The 19,649-nt window shown below is 40.1% G+C and overlaps 1 protein-coding gene across 12 annotated transcripts in view; it reads right to left on the minus strand.

The window, feature by feature from the left end:
- Positions 1-19,649, minus strand: part of syne2b (spectrin repeat containing, nuclear envelope 2b) — a 437,867-nt gene that overhangs the window by 263,953 nt on the left and 154,265 nt on the right. For all 12 annotated transcript variants that reach the window (XM_039741095.1, XM_039741096.1, XM_039741103.1 and 9 more), the window contains 5 exons: positions 12,390-12,491; positions 10,650-10,853; positions 10,188-10,392; positions 9,972-10,084; positions 6,260-6,462 (listed from right to left, as the gene is read on the minus strand). In XM_039741095.1, the coding sequence (XP_039597029.1) occupies positions 6,260-6,462; positions 9,972-10,084; positions 10,188-10,392; positions 10,650-10,853; positions 12,390-12,491 (827 nt within the window). The remainder of the gene's footprint in view (positions 1-6,259; positions 6,463-9,971; positions 10,085-10,187; positions 10,393-10,649; positions 10,854-12,389; positions 12,492-19,649) is intronic.

The following is a 19,649-nucleotide window of genomic DNA, read 5'->3' on the forward strand; positions in this document are numbered from 1 at the left end:
AAAGCAGGACGTCACCATTGCGATGGTATAAAGGTCAGTTTTGTGCACCTCCAGGTTGTCCAACATTGTGGATATTCTAAAAACATACTTAGTAAGCTTTAATGTTAGTAATCATGCCACATATTTCTCAACTTTATCTACCTGTATAGTCTTTGGATTTATGCACAATACTTTCTTGATTAAGCATGAACTACCGGGAGCTAATTTTGAATACGAGTTTAAGATTTGGTGCACAATTAATTATCCTGGGTTTTGATTTCTTATTTGCTACTTTGATTCCAATCCTATCTCCCAGTCCAGCCCCTTGTCAATTACTTACGTTTATTACCTGAGGTTGCAGGGCCAGGGCTTCATACTAAAGTTGAAAATTTAGGTGCTGCAGTTATTAAGGCCACAGGTACCTGAGAGGACTATGAAAGACTCCTGCTCACCCCAGTTCTTTGCTGTAACTTTAGTTACCTTGGTTCCTGTGATTTTAGCCCTTTTTACTACAGCTCATCTTTTAGAGACATTTTTTCTCTGAATGCTAATGCTATATTCTTTTGAAAAGCTTTCATTGTGTTCCTTTTCCTTGTGTTTTTTAAATTTTTTTTTTCCGACTGTTTTTATAGTGGTTACCATTTCTGTTGAAAGCATTTTGTAATATTTTCTTTTGCCATTTCTCTGAGAGCTTATGTGTTGAACTAATATTTGAACTACATTTTGGCCTTATAAATTTTTTGTTCACATTGCGTTTGCTTATTTGTCTTACATTTTGCCTGACTTTTGTGTTAACTTGAGTTTATTAGTTCTCAATTTATTCTTTCTTCATTTATTGCTTCTTAGTTTTTTGTTATACAGTACTGTACAGATGTTTTGTTTTTTTTTTCTTGTTTGAATAATTGTTTCCTTTAGTAAGTTTTTATAAGCTTTAATTTGATAGTTTGAAGTTTTCGAAGGGTTTATTTAGGGTTTTAGGTTTCTCTTTTAAGGAAATACAGTCCACCTGTGGTGCAAAATCTTACCAGAAGCTCATAAAACAAGAAAGTGTTCCAGAAATGGAGCAGCATATTTATATAAACACACAGTCCCTCAAGAAGATACTATGGACAACATGGACTCATCAACAGTTGGCATTCCAGAGATGTGCAATCAGTGTCTTAATAACACTTTACTGTCAGAACTGGAATGAGAGGAAATCTCATAACTTCTTATTGTAATTATAATTTACAACAGAGGAAACTGAGATTGTCAGTAACTGTGGCTACAATTTCCTAATCTGCATTTTGTGGCCAAAAGGGATGCATCTGCCAGCAAAAGAAGCAGGGCAGAAGCAATCTGCTATAGTGGGACCAAGCAGTAAGCCCAGCTATGTTCACATTCGCTACCAGAGATATCAGAAACACTGCAAAAGCAGGGGTATTCTTAAGCATGTCACCTTTCTAAAGAGTTAATGGTCAGGGATATTTTTGTATACCTTGCAGATGCAAAATGTGTACACTTAGAATAGGAGTAAAAAACATAGAGAGATTTAAATAAAAGGGAGCAGGCAGAGTTGAGCTCAAAAGACAGGAAAACGTTCATAAACAGGAATACATACAATCTGGCGAAAACAACTAGTCATAATGCAAAAGTCGAATACAAAAAAAAAAAATGACTACCCTAACCAAAAGACTATTTGCGTACACAAAGTTCTTTCTGAGAGATTCAAAAGCTTTAATACAGAGTAGAGTGTGTTACTGAGAATGAAATATGATCAGAGAATTAACTTGCAAATTTAAAGTGTCAAATAAATGGATAGTCGGCTGAAGACACAATAAAGAGTCAAAACAAAAGGGCAATTCAAACGTCAAGGGTCAAAGAAAAGAGAGCAAGAAGTCACAAAAGAAACTAATGAGAAGGTCCATAAGAATTCTTTGTCTTTTAAAGAAAGCTTTTTGACATTTGTTTGATCCAGCGATAGGATATTTGATAATGCCATTCCTTTATACTCGCAAATCAGTGGCATCACCAGTATGCTGACAAATTGATCAGTTGACGGCAACCTGGTTGACAACAATCAACCACATGGCTGTGGCCATAAGACAACAAATAAAATGGCATTGCGGCACCAAAAAAAAAAAATTACTTAACTAATGATTAAAAAAAATACTCGCGTATAAGTCCGGTCTTGAAACCCGAAAAATCAGACCCCAACTTATACACCCATTCAAAAATACAACACTTACTTTTATTTTATTTTTTTTTTTACATCCTCTTGCTTCCTCCAATCTTACACCAGTTTCTCAGACACATCTAATTTTGTTGCAGCAGCACGGTTACCAATTTCTTTCGCCACATCAACAACTTTTAATTTAAAACCAGCTTCATATTTTCTTCTGATCGAACGTTCCATTGTAGATAAGGGATGCTCTTACGATAAAGGTGTATGAGGGTGTGAGATACAAAAAACGCAAAACAGTGCAATCGTCTCTTCGGAATAGTTTGAGTATTACTGCGTGGTCATGTAGGCACAATACATAGGGAAAAAAAAAGGCAGTGTGCTCTGTGGTTACTCTCTCAGGTGGGCATTAGCATATCATAATTTCTTGGACCAATAGTGGGAGTTTTCTACATTCGACTTATATGACCGACATTATAAAATACCGGAGATTATACGGCAAAATCAAGTCCCGACTTATTCATGGGGAGAACTTAAATGCGAGTATATATGGTAGTTGTGCAGATAAATAAGCAAAAATCTAGATAGACAAAAAAAAAATAGCAAGATTCACAACACTCGTAAGAAGCCAGTGTACATGAGCAGAGAATGAGCACTAGAGTTTTCAGGAGGCGAATGTCTCCTTGGAAGGAAACCGCAGATTAGGAGATCTCCGTTTGTCCAGCAGTTACTTTATAGGGGCGTTTTCAGCGTTAACGTTTGTGGCACATCATCTACTGGAGTGTATTGTGTAATGCACTGCATTTTCCATTCTGGACTCTGCTGTACCAAATAATGCATAACCGTGGGAAAAGACAAAATGAAACTATAACTTAACAACGTAAAATATAAGCAGAAACAAATATTTATATCTATATACTGTGTGTATAAACCAGTTTCTGTTGTCTGGCAGTTACACTTTGTTGGGCCTATTCAGTATTAGCATTTTAGATGAGTTATATATTGGAATGTACTTTGTAAAGCATGTAGTAATAAAAAATGATTGAATTTTTCTTTCCAACAGATGGCACATTGCAAATATTAACAGTTCTGTTGAGAGTCCTATAGCAAATGATATACATTCATATGAAAAAGTTCGGGGACCTCTCTCAGCCTGCATAATAATTTACTCTACTTTCCACAAAAAAGATAACAGTGGTACGTCTTTCATTTCCTAGGAACATCTGAGTACTGGGGTGTTTTCCGAACAAAGATTTTAGTGAAGCAGTATTTAGTTGTATGAAATTAAATCAAATGTGAAAAACTGACTGTGCAAAAATGTAGGTCCCCTTGTAATTTTGCCGATTTGAATGCATGTAACTGCTCAATACTGATTACTTGCAACACCAAATTGATTGGATTAGCTCGTCAAGCCCTGAACTTCATAGACAGGTGTGTCCAATCATGATAATGGTATTTAAGGTGGTCAATTGTAAGTTGTGTTTCCCTTTGACTCTCCTCTGAAGAGTGACAGCATGGGATCTTCAAAGCAACTCTCAAAAGATCTGAAAACAAAGATTGTTCAGTATCCTGGTTTAGGGGGAAGGCTACTAAAAGCTATCTCAGAGGTTTAAACTGTAAGGAATGGAATCAGGAAATGGAAGGCCACAGGCACAGTTGCTGTTAAACCCAGCAGGTCTGGCAGGCCAAGAAAAATACAGGAGCGGCATATGTGCAGGATTGTGAGAATGGTTACAGACAACCCACAGGTCACCTCCAAAGACCTGCAAGAAAATCTCGCTGCAGATGGTGTATCTGTACATCATTCTACAATTCAGTGCAATTTGCACAAAGAACATCTGTATGGCAGGGTGATGAGAAAGAAGCCCTTTCTGCACTCACACCACAAACAGAGTCACTTGTTGTATGCAAATGCGCATTTAGACAAGCCAAGTCATTTTGGAACAAAGTGCTTTGGATTGATGAGACAAAAATTGAGTTATTTGGTTATAACAAAAAGCGCTTTGCATGGCGGAAGAAGAACACTGCATTCCAAGAAAAACACCTGCTACCTCAAATTTGGTGGAGGTTCCATCATGCTGTGGGGTTGTGTGGTGAGTTCAGGGACTGGAGCCCTTGTTAAAGTCAAGGGTCAGATGAACTCAACCCAATATCAACTAATTCTTTAAGATAATGTTCAAGCATCAGTCACAAAGTTGAAGTTACGCAGAGGTTGGATATTCTAACAAGACGATGACTCAAAACACAGTTCGAAATCTACAAAGGCATTCATGTAGAGGGAGAAGTACAATGTTTTGGAATGGCCGTCTCAGTCCCCTGACTTGAATATCATGGAAAATCTATAGGATGATTTGAAGCAGGCTGTCTGTGCTCGGTAGCCATCAAATTGAACTGAACTGGAGAGATTTTGTATGGAAGAATGGTCAAAAATAACTCCATCCAGAATCCAGACACTCGTCAAAGGCTATAGAAGGCATCTAGAGACTGTTATATTTGCAAAAGGAGGCTCAACTAAGTATTGATGTAATATCTCTGTTGGGGTGCCCAAATTTATGCACCTGTCTAATTTTGTTATGATGCATATTGCATATTTTCTGTTAATCCAATAAACTTAATGTCACTGCTGAAATACTACTGTTTCCATAAGGCATGTCATATATTAAAAGGAAGTTGCTACTTTGAAAGCTCAGCCAATGATAAACAAAAATCGAAAGAATTAAGAGGGGTTCCAAACTTTTTCATATGACTGTATAATTGAAACAACAGACAAACCAACAATATAACTTATTAAATGAAAATTTAAATAGAAAAAATATCAGACATAAAGAGGGAGAAAGAGAGCACTGATCTCATTTGAATCCGTTAAACATTCTGGAGATCTGCCCCCATTAATGTAGTAAAACAAGAGCAGGAATAAATTGTGTAGATAAATAACAAGTTCCACTATGAGCTATTTAAAGGGCTTGCAGGCATCCCAGGACCTGAGTTTGAGACGAGACCCCCACCTTCAGACCATCAGCTGCTTCCCTCTGTGTGACGATCGGATGATTGGATTTATTATATATTTTTATTCACGCCTCCCAGAAGTGATTGGGACAATCTACAAATCATTTCTGGGGGATTTGGCACCCAATGACTTTGATTTTGACATTTGTTTTGATTCACATTCACGTTTTTTGGCAATATTGTTGATGGATATCTTAGTGATGTGTCCCAGAATTCCCAGGGGTTGTGCAGCATTTGACAACATCGACACGACTATATAAAGGTCAAAGCGTGTATTACATTGTTGCCAAGATTTAATAAAAACTGTTATTTCTACTGATTGTTTCTTTGTCGCATTTCTAAATTATTTTCTTGGCTTCGATTCTCATTTAGCCTCTTAGTCTGATGAAAGGCAGGCTTGATTCTTGGATATCAGTCCCCAGCATGTCTCTGGTTTATATGTTTCTCCTGATAATTTACGGAAATAAAAATCTTTACTGTCTGCTAAGACAGAACACAATGGGCTTCAATGGGATTAGTGTTTGTATTGTTTATTAGTCTTTTCTTTCTATTCAAAATCCTTTATTAGGTTCTACTGTTGGTAGTGCAGTATATGCCACCTTTTGAGGTGAAAAATGCAACAAATGTTATTAGTGCTTGTGACAAATGCCTTGGAATGGGCAGGTTAAAAATGCCAAATGACATTGTCGGAATTATGGACTTCAGTTCCATTAGATTTCAATGCTTCTGCACTTAGATTTAAGCATTAGACATACAGGACAGCCAGTGCACAAAACATGCATATACCTGATGTCCCCCATGGCACATATACATACATACAACTCACCGTGTACATTCATGTGCATAGACAATTTATAATCCCTTCTACCTCATACTTATGTGCATATACTGTCTACTCATCTATCAGTGCACAAATGTACACACACACACCTACACCCCCATCTTCATCAGACTTACTCTGTGCATAAACATATCATATCATATCTGTGCATACATACAACTGTTCATCTATACCCCCTCTCTGACACCCATATTCACAAACACACACACACACACCCACGCACACACATCTGAAGCCCATATTGCGCACACATTCAGACATAGAGGTCTTACTTTTCCACCGTCCTCAGACTCTCCTCTAGGCTGGCTTGCTTAAGTTGGCAGTGAGACTTAAAAGTGTTCAGTTCTGTGTTCTGGTCCTCCATCCAGCAACTGATGTGGCACACATATGACTCTGGCAGATATTCTCGAACCCTCTTAAAATGTGTTTCGAAGAGATGCATTTTCATGGTTGCTTCTTCAGAAGCAAGGAAACCCTTTTGAATAAGAAGTAAAAGTATACTTTATCATTTAAATGTACAACAACAACAACATTTATTTATATAGCACATTTTCATACAAACAGTAGCTCAAAGTGCTTTACATATTAAAGAATAGAAAAATGAAAGACATAATTATAAAACAAAATACATCAACATTAACATCGAATAAGAGTAAGGTTCAATGGCCAGGGGGGACAGAAAAACAAAAAAACTCCAGACGGCTGGAGAAAAATAAAATCTGTAGGGATTCCAGACCATGAGACCGCCCAGTCCCCTCTGGGCATTTAAACGTACACAGAATTAACTTTTTCAAAATGAAATACAATGTGAAGAACTGATTATAGTGCCGGAGAGTGGCGATGTGTTGCATGTGGATTAACGCATGCAAGTTACAATTTATACTATACTCTGTAAACATGACAATTTTGACCTCAAAAACCTACACTTGTGAACCCATGCCATTAAAATGCCTAGCACGACAAAGTTCCAAAATGGGTTGATTTAAGGGAGTTTTAACCAACAGATATTCAAAGAATCTGTCAAACTGATTCAAATGAAACTGGGTGGCATTTCCACTCTACCAAAATGGTGTCAATAGCTGATGAAATTTCTTCTATCTTAAAGCCGATGTCATGTTATGAAACTTCTTGTCATTGGGTATGTCACAGATGCCAAATGCAGTTGATAATCTCGTCAATTTTAAGAACTAAAAATCACAGACTATACAGTATCACATTTACTAACTAAGTGCCAAACTTCCAGTTCAGTCGTTCTACCCCCTATTTGTGATAGCCAACAGGACCACCACTGTACATAGGGGAAACAGGAATGACAAGTTTAGCCACAATCTCAGCCTTTTTTTGTTCTTTTTACATTTTGTTGTAGTACGTAAAACAACACACAGTAGACACAGGAACTTCTGTTCTGTTCATTAGATCTTTTTTTTTTTTTGAAATTTTTATTAATTTTATTGCAATCATTCCATACAAATCAATCAATTTTTACAAAAAGTACAATTGAGAACAAGTCGACTCCCACCCCAGAAAGAGAGAGCAAGGCCAACGGAGTAAAATTTAAGGCTTGTAAACATACCTAAATTTAAGTTTGATGAGCCCATAGAGATGAATGCAGAAGAAAAAGAAATACAGAAATAATTGCTTCTTCTGTGCTTTAAGAGCTTATTTTAAAATATTACTGATTAGATCCTGTCATGTTTTGAAAAAAACTGTACAGATCCTCTAACTGAGTATTTGATTTTTTCCAACTTCAAATAGTATAACACATCGGTTTCTCGCTGACTTAAAAGAGAAGAGTTTGGATTTTTCCAGTTTAGCAGAATAAGTCTGCGTGCCAAAAGTGTAGTGAATGCAATCACAGTTTGTTTGTCCTTCTCCACTTTAAGCCCATCTGGAAGAACCCCAAACACAGCTGTTAATGGGTTAGGAGGGATTGTGAGACCAAGGCTGTCTGAAAGGTAATTAAAAATTTTGATCCAGAATGATGTTAATTTGGTGCAGGCCCAGAACATGTGACCCAGTGAGGTTGGGACTTGATTGCAATGTTCGCAGATTGGATCTTGCCCTGGAAACATTCATTAGATCTAAATAGCCAGTGCTCCTTGTTCCTCATTGCTGCATTCTATGCATTGTACTGCCAGGTGAGCATTCATTGGATGTTAGTTCTCATGCTCACAAAGCCCTCCCCTATGACTAAAGATGAAATCCAACCTGTTTGATTTTGTCGGAGGAGGTTGTGGACCAGTTTGAGTGAGTCCTTGAGCATTTCACATAACGTGACTGGCTTCATGGCTCTCAGATTCAGTAATATTATGTAAATGAAGGCTACAACTGAAAATCACTGGAAAGGTTCTCTAGTGTGACATGGCCTTAAGACAGCCAGATAGGCTCATCGGTAACTGGGAGGCATCTTCTCTTCAGAATGACCTAGTCATTGAAGTGACCACACTGTTTAATTCTAACTGGGATGAGTTTGATTCTCTGTTCCCCAGTACAGATAAAACAGTCTGATTGGCTGATGAGTAACTGGGTGGCTTATGTTTTTTGGATTAACATACCCTGCAATGAGCAGATTGTTAAAATTCAAGTAGGAGCACCAGGTTCACAATTCAAAACATACCATGCAGAGTGGAAATACTCCATATGTTAGAAATGGTTAAACTAAGAGCGAACGATGTCATATATGCACATTACAAATCTGCAAAAAAGGTTATCCATTTATCCATCAGTCTTGTGGCATGGGACCCGGCCGGGACACCCCTTCGACATATGTTCCAGGGGAGTAACCATGGGCTGCTCAATACCTCCCCCTGGGACGCTTGGTGGCAGCATCCCTGGCTGACGGTGGTGCCTCAGTTTCCCGCAGGGCTCCATGGGAGATGGAGTTCTCCACAGCCCTGTTGGGATCTGGGGTGGCTGCCAGGATATGCTGCATGGATCCCTGGGCCCGAATGGACGAATCTTCACTCCCACCCGGACGTGCAACCGGAGACAGGCAATCGAGCACCTGGAGCACTTCCGGATGGGCTATAAAAGTGGCCAGCAACCACCACTCAGCGGCCAGAGTCAGGTGGAGGAGGACAAAGCTTGGAGGAGTGGTGGTAGAAGAGAGAAGAGTATTTCGGTGTGTTTGGTGGTGCTTTGGGACTGTGTTGTGGCTGGGGGACACGGGGAAGACGTGCCCTCCAGCTGAAGAAAGTAAAAGTTTATTTATTTTTATACGTGCCTCACAAGTCCAATCTGTGTCAGGTGAGGCACTTATATAGCGCCTAGTTACAGTCTATTTTTTGTACCTGGATCTAGAAATTCAGGGTCTACTCCATTAGCAATGCGTAGAAGGTGCCATGAACAGAAGGTCAATATATCACAGGTTACAATTACACAGGACCATTTAACTTATTTTTCCACCCACCAAACTGTTCCTTTATCATAGAACTATAAGAGGTAAGCCACATAAACATCAGAAAACTCTTCAAACTCCACACTCAACACACTGGAAACTGAGCTGAGATCTGTGGCTGTAGTGGAAAAAAAGAAATGCCTGCTGTTGCAGCATCATCATCCTCTTCTTGCATATATAATGTTGACTTCTTTGGAGACCGGAGGAAGTGAAGATCTCACATAGAGATCCAAAAGCATGCTGATATACATATTTCGCAGAGTGAAGGTGGGGAGTAGAGGTCCACTTTGAAGGTCCAAACGCTTGTTGAAAAGGTGATTCTTTGCCAAAATACATTAACTATCTGTGCTCCTGATGATAGAATGGGGACATGTTGGTACTGAGTATTGTTGAGTACCATCCTACTTTATGCATTGGTTGGGATTTATGAGGCAACAACAATACCCACAACTCCACTCGACGCAGTTTTCTTTGGAAACCTACAGTATGCTGCATTGAACTCCTCTTATCATGTACAGAAGCTAAAGAAGTAAAAGAATTCAAACAAAGAAGAAAACTTGACCTAAAACAGTAGTAGAAATGTCTACCTGTAACTTATGGAGATGGGCCTCAATGTATGCTCTTCCTTCAGGAATTTCAAAGCACTCATTGACAGAGAGCTGCAAATCCTGCATCCAATCTTCATATATTTTCATTTCATCTGTGGGAAGAAAGCAAAGACTTAGCAAGTAGTGTGAGAAGATTGTGAGAGAAGAGGAAGAAGAAGAGAAAGACAAGGAGGAGGAATTGGACAGGTAGCTCACCATTTAACACCTCAAGGAAACTTTGCTCAGCAAGATGTCTCTTTTGAAGCACAGCATTCTGGAGAACCTCAATGTGGTTCCTCTGATTCAGTACTTCCTGGTTTAGCTGGCTTAAGTTAGCGCTGGCAATGCAGGCGACTGAGTGAAGCTCCTCCAGAAGGCACTGACACTGAGAGTCCTGTTGCAAGAGGGTCTCGTCTATGCCCTGTTAAAGACGTGAGATCAAAAGACTGGAAACAAATTGACAACTCCATCCATTATAAGTCTTGCACAGATTTGTGGAGTTCATAACCTTGTTGTCAAGACAATAGCACGCCTTTCTGTTATCTTAAATGCCACACACCAAGTTCTCAGAGTGCTGAACAAAACTGCCCATGTCCCATGATACATTATACCTTTCTCATTCAGCAGCAGTCTGTCCCACTTCAGATAATCCCTTCACCCTCTGATCACCTTCATTACCTTTAAGGCTTCAAATACTCCAAGATGGTCCGACACTGGGAGGTCAAATAGAGCTGCTTCCAAGTCACGCACACTGGATTTCAGCTGATAGGCTTTGTCTTCAAGGGTGTCCCTCAGTGCCGTAGTTTGCTCAAACACCTCTTTGCTGCCCTTGAACAATTCCATTACCTCGGCCATCTTCTTCCTCAACTGAGTTTCAATCACCTGAGGAGCAGTGGAGATAGCCTCACATGCTGTTAGATATCCAGGTACAGCCTAACTGACATCTACCTGCTGCTATCCAGATGAATTCTGGGAGGTGTCACCTTTGAAATTCACACTTGTTTAAATTTCTGGAAACATTTTCCCAGCTGCCATTGGGGCAGGTCTGTACAGCAGGGAAGAGCCTTTCTGTTTATGCAGGGTTTGCCTCTTCCTCTGCTTCCTAGAATCTCACTTATCAGCCATTCTTGCCTGTTCTGGATGTCTGTACCCTGCATCCTGGCCTGGTATGTTGGGGTGGGCATGTGTACCCTATAATAGTGCCCAGTCGGAGGTTGGTTTGCAAATTTGGCAGGACTGACTTCAGCCCCCAGTGGCCCTGCATAGTAATAAGCCAGGAAGAAAAATACACAAATAAAACTTGTTTTCTAAAGCACCTCATGATGGTCCCAAATGAAAGCCACCATATGAAAGAAAGTCTATCTAACAGCATTCAAAAGCGGCACAGTCAAGAGTTGAAAAATATATAACTAAAAGCCAAAGTTCAAGGACAAGAGAAGCTACTAATGAGTGTCTTCAATGGGACTTTTCCAAAATTATACAAATAATAGGATGTAACATTTTTAAACCCACTTCATCCAATCCCACATCATGGGGGGCTAAAACCTGTCCCAGCATGATTGAGGCAAGGCTGACAATATCTGCAGCAGGATGCCAGTTTAAAGCATGGCCTACTCACGCAAACAGGGAACTAATTTGGATTTGCCTGTTACTAAACCTTCATGTCTTTGGGGATGTAGAAGAACCACCAACTTATATTAGGGAAGAACAAGAAAATTCAACACATACAATGACTAGGCATGGAATTAAAACCCAGGATATGCTGGATCCGTGAGTGTAAGTATAATAAAAGGAATGTGGATAAGGAGGCAGTGCAAGAAAATAAATAGAAAGGCTTCATAGAACTGAGGAGGATACCTCAGGAGGCCAACGTCTGAAAGAGGCTTTTGCAAAAGTGGATTCAGAGAAAAGAAGAAATAAAAGGGACGCTCAGCACTGAGGACTTAAGAAATGAGTTAAAGCTATAAAAAACAGATAACAAAGAGGCCCCAGAGTTCAGCAAGGTAGGGCAATGAGGGTCCACAACTGTACAAATAACATATGAGGTTTGTGTGTGTTTTAATGAAATTACTATAAGGGGGCCCATCAGGACCAAACTACTAGAAAGGCAGAGGAGGAGAGACAAATGTAGCTGCACAGACAGAAGCAGGAGTGAATAGAACATGAGACCAAAGAGTCTTAAAGGTCTAAAGATTCACTTCAGAATAAAGGAAAAAGGGTAGGCCTCATGAAGTGATTTCCTGAGCCTCAAAAATCAGAAGCATCCAGATGGAGAGAAGCGCATGATTTGTAGCATGCTCACATAGGGTAGTTAATCAAGGACCCCTGTTAAACACACACACACATACACTGTATAGCAGACATTGATAATCATGCACTAACATTTGCCCGGCCAATTCCCATTGATGTTTTTCATACCTGGAGCTCCAAGGAAGGCTCTGCACTTTGGAGTAGTTTTTGGATGTCTGCGCTTTTTTGATGAAAGTGTTCTATGTTCTTCTCCTGAGTGTGTATTTCATCCTGAATAGGGACGACACATAGAAGCAAAATTCATTCATGGTGAAGGGGCCATCAGAAAATAAGAAAGAAGCTGTAATTTCATCTAAAAGGAAAGCATCCAGCCAAGGCCAGTAAACTCAACATGACAAGAGGCAATCATTCCATTGAGAGAGAGAGAGTTACCGGCCATGCTAATGTCTCTCTAACATAATGACGCAACAAAGATGTTCATGGTCCTGATATGCATTATTCATTCTTTTATTCATTCATTTGTGAGAGGGCTGATATAATTTAGTGTAAATAGTAATTCCACAGTTGTGCCATCATCTCAGCCATACGTACTCAAAGCAAGTAACCCTATCTGAACAAACTTCACAACACTTGAGTAAGGCCATCCAGATCTGCAATATAAGGCTCTTTCACCCAATCAAATTTTCCATCCTTAAGAGCCTACAGCCAATCACAATATGACATATCTGAAAACCGACCACAAAACAGGTGGTACTATACAAGGTACCATACACTGCAAAAATGCATACTGTATACAAAAACTAAACAAAAAACAAAAAAAAAACTTTAAATGGGAGTGGTTTTGCTTTTATTTAGCAAACATATCTGCCAATGGGGTATGCAAAATTCACTTAACATGATTTCTTAAAGTAAGCTTACAAATCGTAAATACAATTTTTTTGTTAAGTCAATAATTTTTACAATAAGGAAAACAAGATTTAATGTCATGATAAAAATACTTTTCACATGCTTAGATTTCATTTTTTGCAGTGTAACTTCTAGCCAGTCCATATTCTTCTTTACAAAAAGAAACACTCAGCAACACTCTCATACGCTCGTATATGAAAGGCCTACCTGATCATGCCTCATCATATACAGTAAGTACTTGCCTGACTATAATAAAAGACACTTGTTTCTTATTAGCCACCATTCTGATTGTGCCTTGTCATACAAGAGCTCTGGCCAACTACACCCTTATAGTCACCAACCAGACCGTGCCATCCTATGAAAGTCCCCCACTGTATTGCATCCTTTCACACGAGAAATCTACCTAATGTACTGTCATATGAAAGCAATCCAATCTTATGATAGACACGTACTTCTCTATGACGCATCTTATTAGAAAAACCCACCCAGCTACACCTAGTCCTGCGAGAAACACACTTGCTCTTTCATGATAGACAATTGGCCGAATCACTGATGTCAAATGAGACCGCCAGATGACTGTGCCCAGATATATGATAGTCTCCAGCCTGACAAGGTCCTCTCAGATGAGACACCCAACTGACCACCCACCATATGACAGATACCCACCTAGCTACAGCCTGTCATGTGAAAAACACAATGCCATACTGGAAACTGTCAAGTGGCCATATCCAGTGCTACAGTGGGATGCAAAAGTTTGGGAAACCTTGTTAATAGTCATTATTTTTCTGTATAAATCGTTGGTTGTTACGATAAAAAATGTCAGTTAAATATATCATATAGGAGACACACACAGTGATATTTGAGAAGTGAAATGAAGTTTATTGGATTTACAGAAAGTGTACAATAATTGTTCAAACAAAATCAGGCAGGTGCATAAATTTGGGCACCGTTGTCATTTTATTGATTCCAAAACTTTTAGAACTAATTATTGGAACTCAAATTGGCTTGGTAAGCTCAGTGACCCCTGACCTACATACACAGGTGAATCCTATAATGAGAAAGAGTATTTAAGGGGTCAATTGTAAGTTTCCCTCCTCCTTTAATTTTCTCTGAAGAGTAGCAACATGGGGGTCACAAAACAACTCTCAAATGACCTGAAGACAAAGATTGTTCACCATCATGGTTTAGGGGAAGGATACAGAAAGCTGTTCCTGAGATTTAAGCTGTCTGTTTCCACAGTTAGGAACATATTGAGGAAATGGAAGACCACAGGCTCAGTTCAAGTTAAGGCTCGAAGTGGCAGACCAAGAAAGATTTCGGATAGACAGAAGCAACGAATGGTGAGAACAGTCAGAGTCAACCCACAGACCAGCACCAAAGACCTACAACATCATCTTGCAGCAGATGGAGTCACTGTGCATCGCTCAACCATTCGCACTTTACACAAGGAGATGCTGTATGCGAGAGTGATGCAGAGGAAGCCTTTTCTCCCCCACAGCACAAACAGAGCCGCTTGAGGTCTGCTCAAGCACATTTGGACAAGCCAGCTTCATTTTGGAATAAGGTGCTGTGGACTGATGAAACTAAAATTGAGTTATTTGGGCATAACAAGGGGTGTTATGCATGGAGGAAAAAGAACACCTGCTACCTACAGTAAAATATGGTGGTGGTTCCATCATGCTGTGGGGCTGTGTGACCAGTGCAGGGACTGGGAATCTTGTCAAAGTTGAGAGACGCATGGATTCCACTCAGTATCAGCAGATTCTGGAGACCAATGTCCAGGAATCAGTGACAAAGCTGAAGCTGCGCCGGGGCTGGATCTTTCAACAAGACAACGACTCAAAACACTGCTCAAAATCCACTAAGGCATTCATGCAGAGGAACAAGTACAACGTTCTGGAATGGCCATCTCAGTCCCCAGACCTGAATATAAATGAAAATCTGTGGTGTGAGTTAAAGAGAGCTGTCCATGCTCGGAAGCCATCAAACCTGAATGAACTAGAGATGTTTTGTAAAGAGGAATGGTCCAAAATACCTTCAACCACAATCCAGACTCTCATTGGAACCTACAGGAAGCGTTTAGAGGCTGTAATTTCTGCAAAAGGCGGATCTACTAAATACTGATTTCATTTCTTTTTTGTGGTGCCCAAATTTATGCACCTGCCTGATTTTGTTTGAACAATTATTGCACACTTTCTGTAAATCCAATAAACTTCATTTCATTTCTCAAATATCACTGTGTGTGTCTCCTATATGATATATTTAACTGACATTTTTTATCGTAACAACCAACGATTTATACAGGAAAATAATGACTATTAACAAGGTTGCCCAAACTTTTACAGCCCACTGTATTAGAGACAACCTCACCTCGTCTTATGAGTATCCTGTCCAAACAGAATCCTCTCTTATCCAAGCAGGCATAAAGTTGCCTATCCCACAGCGCCCTGTGACATAATGGACAACCAGCCAGCTTTAATCTATTTTATGGATTACCTCAACCAAATGTTCATATTTATTGGATATAAGACAATTTTACTTTTCATTTGAAGGACCTTCATCCTATCAAGCTCTTCAATACAGAGACCCTCTGCCCCGTCACACTTTGATATGTATAAGCCCACATCCAAAACACTTCCATTTACAAAATTCCTCAATGTACCCAGAAGCACAGTCAGGGACTCCTTGTCTTTTTTACTCAACACTCTCCACTCCAATCTCAGCCCACCTTGCTCCATCAGACTTGGGACACCTGCACACATGCCTACAGCCACTAAGTTAGACTACTAAAAAGCAGCATTCACCTACACCTGGATGAACGAGGGAGCAGCAGCACACCTTTCCAATGCACAAGTAACTTTCACCGGTAATAAAAAAAAAAAACAGCCAACATGGCGCTTCTTTTCTTTATCCTGGTAAAATGCAGCTGTAACTTTGGGATTCATGTAGAAAACATGTCAGCTTTTTCGTTTTTGCTTTTAGAGCCCGAGGAAAAGTTCAGAATTTCTGCTTCCTTTCTTAAAGATGTTATTAGTTAAAGAAAGAAGAAAAATATGGCTTTTAAACACTCTCTGTGGATTTACTGTATGTTGTTTCCATCAATAATGAGCTCTGTTTATAGCTCTTAATTATTTCTGAGTGTTATTCTCATACAATGTACAAAAGCCAATGAAAACCACAGGATCAGAGCTTGAGGGCTGCCTCCCCATTCTGAGGGAACGTCATGCAGTTCTAATTATCGATGGACATGCGCTCCACACATGAAAGGGCGCTCAAAGAGACGGGTATTAATGCACACCCACACAATGAGTATTTAAGCATAAACGCAAAAGCTCACTCATGAAAAAGCAATGGTTACACATATTCAGGAGGGTAACAGACAGAAGACACACAGAAACACAAGAGCAATTACAAGAGTGCACCCACTGGAACAAAGAAGAGCAAACACAGTGACACAAAGGAGAAAACCATAGAATCACACACAACCCCAAACTCACAGAAATATACAATGGCACACACATCAGGCAATAGAGCACACAATGACAACAATGTACATGTAAGCAAAGGAGAATTTAATTAAACATAGTCTCACTTTACGCACAAGAAGATGTAAATAGAGGTAAACAAACACACAAGAACTTGCCCATAATCCAACACAAACACATACAAGTACACAACCCTCACCTCACCCAAACCCATATGAGCTCCCACATGTGGCTCCCATTTTCTCAGTACTGCTGGCCCTGCTGAGATGTAACATAGGTTCATTGCCTCTATTAGGATGGCGGGGCTGGCCAGTCTGTCTCTAGCAGCGGTTGGTACTGCTACTATTTTCTAGTTCAATTGTGCAGCCAATTTGGCAGAAGTATTGCTTCCCCTGTTTCCATATTATAGCAATGCTGGCCAGTCTGGTTGAATTATTACCAGGACACCCTAAACAACTGTGATGAGAACAGGCCACTCAGCCCAATAAGGTTGTCCATCCTATTCACCAAGATTGTCCAAAGTAACATCAAGTCAAGATCTGAATGCCCTTAAAGTTCTACTCTCCACCCAAGGCCGAATTAAAAATCCCACTGACTCCCTAACAGAAAGTAAATCATAAATTTAACAATGCAGTGAACAGACTCCCGGTCACTTAAAGCAGTGCGTTGATTTCAGCATGGGACTTGATCACTTCACACCTCAAGGTGGGATTGGCCCTCTCTGGCGTTTCGACTTGCGGATATTCAATCTTTTCATTGAGAGCACTTGATCATTTCAGCGCACGGATATTACATTGTTTCATTAAACTGGATTAACAAAAAGAGACACTCTTCATCAGAGGCTTCAGTGCTCTCACCCAGAATATCCTGATGGTAGATCCACCTCTGTGCCCACCTCATTACTTGGTAATCTACCCTTAAAAAGTATCCAACCATGTCTCCATGTTCTTGTTGCAGAATTTACTTTAAAATAACAGAGATGATCCACTGTACTAATTCCTTTCAGAATTCTAAACACTTTAAAAGGTTATTGTCACCTTTAAATCTCCATTTGCTTAAACGGAAAAGGTTCAACTCCTTCCATCTCTCCTTATAGGTGAAACTTCTCAGAATCAGGCCAGTTGCTCCCCTCTAGAGTTTTTCTAACACTCCAAAGTTTTTTTGCAGCCCATAGACCATAGCTGAACACCATACTGCAGAAGAGGTCTCACTAGAAGCTAAAATCATTACCTCTCTTGACTTGTACTTCACCAATCAAGGAGCTTTATAAACGAGCCCCCCAATTAGCTTTCTTGATCACTTCTGTATACTGTATGGATGTAGACAGTGATGAGCCCAATGTGACTCCTAGGTCCTTCTCATTTGCAGATCTCCCATTGTGTATTCAAATCTAACTTCCTATTTGAAATACTTCACATTAAATTTCATCCTACACAAATCTATGCAAGTCCTCCTGTAACAACTTAACTCATCAGTTGTTTGGTTTCATCTGCAAACTTAAGAAGTTTCTTATTTCTACTCCTGTCGAGATTATTTATATATATTAAAAATAAGCAGCGGCCCTATTAATAACTTCTGAAGAACCCTACACTTAACATCGTCCAACTCTGATAAAGTTCCTTGCCCTATAACCCTCTGCTTCCTGTGTTTTAGCAAACTTTTGCACCCATCAACACACCACACCCTGAACTCCCACTTCTCTTAGTTTGATGTCCAACCTCTTATATGAGACCTTACAAATTGTCTTCTGAAAATCAAGATAAATAATATCATCAAATCCTTTTGTTGCTTCCTCACAGAATTCCGGCACATTAGTGAAACATGACCTCCCTCATCTGAACCCATGCTAACTGTTCACTAACATGCATGCTCTAACCATGTAAAGCTGTACCCTGGTGCTCCCATTATTCAGTATGGCTGTACTGAGGATTGTGTCAGGGGTTCCCATTTTCCAGTATATCTGTAGAAGGTAAGGTGTCCTTAGATGGCAATTCCTCTCATGTTCACCAGCACAGCTGGCCAGCCTAGCCCAGTTCTTCTTCACAGATGTTGCTGTTGTCTTTGTTCAGTATAGCTGTGCTGGTTGTTGTAGCAGAGGGGCTGCCACACAGTATATTTTCAAGTAAAGCAGTGGTGGGCAGCCTGGCTGAGAGTTTCCAGGATTGTGCAGTATAGCTGTGCTGGCCAGTGCCTCCCTGGGGTTACTACTGATGGTTTCTAGTACAGCCATGCCAACTATTACTGGGTGTGGTTCTCCCTGCAGGCCCAAAGCCATTAATGTAATGTGTGGCGGCTGTGGTCAGGTAAATGTGTTTTTCATTGCTTGCTCTCATGGAATGAGTCTTCATTTAAAAGCCTGCTGATTAATGTGTGGAGAATGAAGGGAAGAGTGGCAGCAAGCATCAGTAAATCAAAGCTGTGGTCAGGGATCATGCTGTTTGTGTTGTCCTCCGTGGCTTTGAACCAATCCAAGTGTTGTTAGGAGCTCATCCAGAGGGGCCATCACACAGTAGGAAACTGAGCCATGGCACGCTCATCAGCCAGCAAGGCCAGAGTGCAGGAAAGTGGGGCAGGAGAGATGAAATCTCAGTCCTGCTCCCGCTGCCATTGACTAGCAGCTCACTTGTGGCATCAGCTGCTTTCTCAGGTCTCTTTAAACTAGTGCACCCTGTAAAAAAAATTGTGCACCTTTTTGCTGCTCTGTGAATGACAGAACATACTGCCACCCTCTGCCATTTAGGCCAGCATAAAGTATAGGCAGCATAAGATTCATGAGAGCAACATTGAGCTGCAAATCTGGTTTTGAACCCATGAGGATGCAAGTTCAGTCCACACCATTAATTCACTCTGTGACTCTGAAAGAGCCAAGTGGCACCCATACTATAGCCAAATCCAATGTCTTCATCTGAATCAGTTCTCTGTCTATAAAGTTTAAAAGGTTGATAAGTTGAAGACACTAAAAGCTGAATTATATAAACACCACAGATCTTCCATGCATAGAGCTTTGGCACTAACGTATCTCATAACCAGAGGTAAA

Source organism: Polypterus senegalus, chromosome 18, assembly GCF_016835505.1.
Source record: "Polypterus senegalus isolate Bchr_013 chromosome 18, ASM1683550v1, whole genome shotgun sequence".
NCBI classification, from domain to species: Eukaryota; Metazoa; Chordata; class Cladistia; order Polypteriformes; family Polypteridae; genus Polypterus; species Polypterus senegalus.